The sequence below is a fragment of the Belonocnema kinseyi genome, chromosome 5 (assembly GCF_010883055.1).
Source record: "Belonocnema kinseyi isolate 2016_QV_RU_SX_M_011 chromosome 5, B_treatae_v1, whole genome shotgun sequence".
Lineage (NCBI taxonomy): Eukaryota > Metazoa > Arthropoda > Insecta > Hymenoptera > Cynipidae > Belonocnema > Belonocnema kinseyi.
This window is the reverse complement of record NC_046661.1, coordinates 73,873,731-73,880,393: the sequence shown is the minus strand read 5'-3', so window position 1 is coordinate 73,880,393 and position 6,663 is coordinate 73,873,731. Positions and strand designations below refer to the sequence as shown.

General features: G+C 33.7%; 1 protein-coding gene across 1 annotated transcript in view; it reads left to right on the top strand.

The window, feature by feature from the left end:
• Nucleotides 1-3,545: 3,545 nt before the first annotated feature.
• The window catches only part of LOC117173712 (ras-related protein ORAB-1), a 29,887-nt gene continuing 26,769 nt past the window's right edge, over nucleotides 3,546-6,663 (top strand). The window contains exon 1 of the mRNA XM_033362354.1: nucleotides 3,546-3,601. Within this exon, the coding sequence (XP_033218245.1) occupies nucleotides 3,546-3,601 (56 nt within the window). The remainder of the gene's footprint in view (nucleotides 3,602-6,663) is intronic.

The following is a 6,663-nucleotide window of genomic DNA, read 5'->3' as shown; positions in this document are numbered from 1 at the left end:
ATACGACATTCCTTATGAGTTTGTTGAAAAAGACACTTTATGAAAGTGCCTTTTTATTAAAAAGGGGAGTGTAACGATCGCATAAATTTGCATTCCATCCGCCAGGAACAGCACCGTCGCTTCCATAGAATGCGCGGTTTCGATTCGAAATTATAAAATATTCGTGCGAAAAGTAAAAAGACTGGCAAGCAACATTTCAGGGCAGATCGGCATGAATATGGTTTAAGTGATAATCATTTCTGTAAGCGAATAAATGTATATGTTAGATTTGTCGAGAATTTTTGGGCAGAGGAAATTTGATATAATGTTTAGATTTAAGATAGCAGACCTGACAGCAGAATATACAATTCTTATATTTATTATCAAATTGGCGACAGAAAATCGTTACACTGAACCGAGGGGAGAATCATTTTGGTTTTCGTTGAAATGATTAAGACCTCCGGGCAGTCGGTTCTCCGAACTATAGTGTAAACATTATGAGCGGACTTGGCTTTATCGTAGCCGGCGAAGTGTTAGGGCACGTGCGTTCTTCACATAAGAAGGCGTATCGAAATCGGCGACCAATTATTAGTCATAATAAGAGTAGGGATATTTAGAGTGGGATAGAGAGAAAATGTAATTTAGAAGAGAGAGAAAGCACGAAAGAGGGGGGAGCTAAGGACCGCTACGACGGTACCGAAACTCCTATCGCCGAAGTCAGAGACGAGAAGCAATCTTGCCCTCGGACGCGTCCGGTTCTCTGGCAAATTTGTACAATTCGCAATTCTGAATAAATTCATTTGGTTAATCTAATATCACAAAATCTATAGTCGTCGGTTCATTTTGTTGCCTAATTATCCGTTTTCAGAAAGAAGAGTTTCATCGAAGGGTTTGGGTTTCTAACCCCTTAATTGCGGTAACGAGCCAACGGAGCCGAACAGGATCTATTTTAATAAATCAACGTGAAATTTTTGAACTTTTAAATTCGGGATAATTCCGCGCCAAATTCGGCTCCGCGTGTTACAATCATTCCCTGTTTTTGCATTGTAAGCAATGGGAGTATACCGCTTTTAAAATTTTTTTTCATAAACAAAATGTTATTTGCCTTAAAAAGAAAACTGAAATGAAAAGAATGTTATTCATTTTATATTTCAAAACAATTTTCTAAGCGATGTATATAAATGTTAATGGAAAATATGAATTAGAACGTCACTCAATAAACTTGGCAAAGTGGAATATTATAATCGAATTTGAATAAAAAGTTAAATATAAACCTTTTTATATCTGAAAACGCAGTTAATAATATTTATATCAATAAAATATGTAAACAGTTTTGTGAAAAAAGTTTTAATAGTACATAAGATCAAACATAACATTTGAAGGCTTAGTGAGTACTTACACTATTAAATATAATGAGAAAAATGTAATTGAAATTGTAATTCATTTTTATTCATGAACATATAACATAAAAATATGTAACAAACATTAAAAATAGTTTCTTCAATAATTCAAATTGTTGAAAAAAAACTATTTTTCAGAATAACAAATATAAATTATAATTTTATAAAGCGTCCAAGATGTAAATATAATCAATGTTTTTTTTAATATGTATGTTTTAAATACTTAAAAGGTTATAATGATAAAAGAGAGAAATTAAAGAAATTTATTTTTTACTGATTATTAAATAAAATGGGTTCGAATGTAAATAGACCTTTTTATCCTAGACGTCAGCAGTGCGCACGTGCCAGAATTTTACGTCATTTCCGTATTTTTCGAACAGTTTTGTGTCCAAATGTATGGAAAATATTGTTAATAAAAACAACAACAAAAAATAAATTTGTAAATAACAGAGATTTTATAGGTAGAACATTTTTAAGTCTAGTTAGAAAAATATGGCGAAAAAAGTGAAAAGAGTGTGGCGACCAAAGCCATTATGTACATTTGTTGGCACCTGTCATCTGCAAAAAATGCTAAACAATTCGGCGAAACTCACGGAAGATGATGTTCCAGGTGCAAAATTAGAAGAGCACAGTATTGAGCAGCTGAAGCGATGGCTTAAATGTAGAAATCGACCATTAAAGGAAAAAAACGTCATTTAGTGGAAAGGTTAGTTGAGGTTTTGTATGGCAGGTATAAATATTTTCTTTTATTCAAGTTTTGCAGTTTAGAACTATTTTTGAGTAAATATTTAATGCTCATACAAATATAAAATAACACAATATTACATTTTCCACTTCTCTTTTTCAAGTTTAGACAATAAAAAGTCATTTGTTAGTGATTTCCTGGTATAAGGAATGTACTAATAAATTTTCCTTCTTTCATATAAATTGGTTATAAATACATAAATATAATAGTTTTGTGTGCTCAATTGAAAGTATTAAATAGATTTAATTTTATCAAAAAATTTAGGAGGTTCAAAACCCCGATAACAATGCTTCATTTAATATTTAAGTAAATGTTAGCAAAGAAAAAAAATATTAATACCTTGCCAAACACAACCTCAACTAACCTTTCTATTAAATCACTTTTTTCCCCTTTTAAAGATCGTTTCCTATATTTCAGCCATCGTTTAAACTGTTTAACACTGTGCTTTTCCACCGATTTGTGCACTAATTTTGCTCCTGGAACATCATCTTCCATGATTTTTGACAGACGTTTAAATATTTTTTTGAAAATGACAGATGTCAACAGATGTAAATAATGGGCTTGCTCGCCACACTTTTCGCACTTTTTTGACAGTTTTTTTCCGAATATACTTAAAATTTTTTGCCTTTCAACTTTCATTTGTTACATCATACGAGATTTAACTTACCCTGTATTTTATTTTATTCAAAGCGGTTCCTCGTTTTAGAATCTAGTTTTGAATAAACTAGAAAACTGGGATGAGGATAACTACCAGATACAATAAATAAATCAAATATGTTATAATATATAAAATAATGAATATTTAATCATGTATTAAGAGAATTTAAATATAAAGATGAGCTTTGATAAAAGTTCCTGATAAACCTCCGAATTGCTTTAAATCATTTTATTCCTTGGTTTACTTACAAAGTTCCCTTTTGTAGAGAGAAGACAATTCGCCCTCTCGTTCCTTGAATCGAAAGTAGTCCGTCCTTCTGTTGGCACCTGTATGGGTACCCGCAGGGGGTGCAGGCTGAGATGGTGAGGTCAGCGTATCTGGACTGCGTTGTCCCTTTGCGACAGGTGTTCTCGACTCGAAGTTCCACACAGAAGCTCTTCTTCATAGATTTTTAGATTTAAATGGTTGACGGGTCAACACTGTTGGACCGGAGTTTAGGGTTTCGAAGATTCTTTACAATCTGGATTTGTCTGACTGAGACTGAACTGAGACTAGGGTAGAGAGTGAAGCTGGAGTATAATCGACTAAACAGGAACAAACTAAACTAAACTAAAATCGGAACTAAACTGATTTCTACTTCCAAATCCGCTGTATTTATTCACAAGATCCCTTCTTAGATTCCCGTAGGGATGAGTGGTTTTAGAAGTAGGGATTCTTCTTGGTCTTGGCCAATGGGCCTTGAGAATTATGTATATGCCCATATATGGAGGATGTTGCAGTAACCATAATGCCTTGTATTCCTTCCAAAGTACCACGGGGGTAATTAATGAGATAGCCAATCAGTGATTAGGAATCTTGATGTGCCCAAATATAAAGAATGGCGCAGTTATCAAAATATATGGTATCCCTTCCGAGGTGTCCAAGGGTAAGACATTATGATGCGTAGAAGAGCATAAGATTTGCGTGTGTCCTTTTGGTTGTGTATGAACGGCTCACCCTCCTATAGCTGTCATCTTTATTTAGCTGTTAATTGCTTTTAGATCTAAGATGCTGGTCTCCGTCATAGAAATATGTAGGTCAGAATGATTAAATGATGTACATGTGGTGTGGGTACCACAATTTTGTAAACGTATGGGACTGAAAATTTTGTCTGTTTTCAGTCTTGGTTTGCTGATTAATTTATAGCTCTTCAGTTAGTGTGTAGTCTTCTAGTTTTGTTAGCTATGCGAATATTTATGTTTATCGCTTATTTTTGTTTACTGCGATGTGTACGTACTTATAGGTACCAGCCTATTGTGAGCGTATGAGATTGAAAATGGAGCCGCTTTTTCTGGTTTCCTTGTTAATTAATTTATTGCTTTTTAATCAACGTGTGCCTGTTTTTTGTGCAAGAGATGATGCGTAGCTTTTCTTGGGCTTTTGGGTTAACCTTACACTATTGCGTAGTTCCTTCCAAATCTGATCTTCGCGAATGATTTTAACAATACTAGGTTTTGTTTACAATAATAATTGTATGTTGAATATAATCATTTAACTTGTCCATTTATTATTAAATATAAATGTTATGTAGTCATAATCCATTGTTTATAATTATTTATTATTATTATAAAAACATTGCTGTATTGAAATGTTGTCACAGGCTTATTCTGTCCAACATATCGAAGGCATTTTTGGTTAGAGTTGGATTTTTATGTGATCATTTTGCACGGGGCTGTCCCGGTATATATCATAAGTCACGGACGCATTTTTATAATGCAATCAAGTGATCTGATGAAACAGTCTGCCCAGACATATTGGACAAAGCCTGGTTTTTAACCCATCATTGACGGACTGGGTTGCAGTCAAGTACACGATGGGGGGACCTACAGCTTAAGGTGTGTTCCGAACCACCAGAACCTCGGTAAAGGTACATTGAAAAATTTCCAGAGGTATCGGTTTAGGGATCGAACACACATTTATTTACATATTTATTTTTGATTTTTATTTTTATTCGCAATATTTTCCATACATTTCGAAAAATACGGAAATGACGTAAAATTGTGGCACGAGCGCACTGTCGACGTCTAGGATAAAAAGTTTTATTTAGTTCAATTCAATTAGAAAGATATTATATCCATTATAAATTCATAAGCGACAATATTCACATGGTAAGTTTAAACTTAGTACTATTCAAATTTTTCTCCGGGATTTTTTTACATTCCATGAATAATATTGTTAATTTGTTTGCAACAATAAAGTTTAAGAATCATATTTCACTTTTCATTCAAATTCAAATCTAATATATATTCCACTTTGTCAGGATTATTGTACGACCATGTAAATCATATTTTGTCTGTAGTATTCATATAAAATGATTGGAAAACTATTTTGAAATGTTAAATGAGTAACATTGTTTTAATTTCAAGAATTTGTTTGCATAGACATAACATATTGTTTACTAAAAGATTTAAAAAGTGATTTAGTCCCATTGCTTTCTATGTGAAAAAGGAAGTGATTTAATAACTTACGCCGCGCTTGAGTTATTAGGAACCAATAAACTTATGACAGTTGCAGGGTCAATTCAAGGCCATGTGACGGGTGGTTCACGTGACCAGATTCCTACCTTACTGACACTTTTTTATTTCCTAACTTATTTTCACACGAAGCAACACATTATGTTGAAAATTTGGGATAATAAATAAGAAACACTAAGAAAGGTGGGTCTGGTCCTAAATTTGAGTGGTTATGAAAAAAACAAGCAAATATTATTTATGAAAAAAAAACTTGTTTCATAATTATAAAAATTTAGGACTAGAGCCACCTTTCTTAGTGCTTCTTATTTATTATCACAAATTTTCAACTCGATGTGGTTCTTCGTGTGAAAATAAGTTAAGAAATAAAAAAAGTGTCAGTAAGGTAGAAATCTAGTCAGGTGACTCGCTCATCACATGACCTTAAAATCTGAAATATGGAGAGATGCACAGGGCTGCAGTCAACCAAAGATATTATAATATCTTTGGTGAACGGCATGGACATAGGAAACACGGGACTAGGCATGCCATCTTAACTTGAGCGAGCGGGGTTGAATCCACGGGAGGGGGCAGAATTCGATGAGTAGAGAGAACCGCCACCTTACGATGTGCCATTTGATTATGCGCACAAGTATTTTTGCCGACAAATTATGCATGGAAATATAAACATGTGGGCGCTGCCATGTTTGTCGCGGGACATCAAAAGGTAGCGGACCTCCCCCCTCATTGCATCACCCCCGCAATGGCATGCCTAATCCCTTGTTTTCTATGTCCATGGTCAACGGTTAGGGTACATTTTCACCAGCCATATCCTACTGCGTGCAAAAGCGCTGACCTAAGTTTGATGCCAGCCGTGAACTAATACGCTGGCGGCGCAGCTGTGCTTCTTGCTGGCAGATACATTAGGCTATATGACAAATGTAAATGAAAAATTGAGTATTAATAAAAAAAATAAATTTAAATCATTTACAGTGGACGTGAAATTAATACATTATTTTATTGATGCAGATTCATACAAATTTTCGTATAAATTGAACACCATTGCAAGAAAAACGGGACCATATTAATTTTTTTTATACTTAACTATAATATTACTCACTGTTTTTTGAACTTATTTATCAGATAAATTTATTAAATTACTTTATTTATATTTATAAGTTTTATTTTCAAATGAATTAATTACGCTTATTAAAGAATATAGATAAAAACTCAAATTCTGCTATGTACTCATCATACCAGGTGTATACATATGAAACCGGTATTGCCATTTAGCGGCCAGTAGGCACACTTGTAGGCACTGTCGGAACTTACCACTTGTGCTAATTGGCGTATTGTCATCTGTCAACAATATCCAATACCAAACATTTCAAG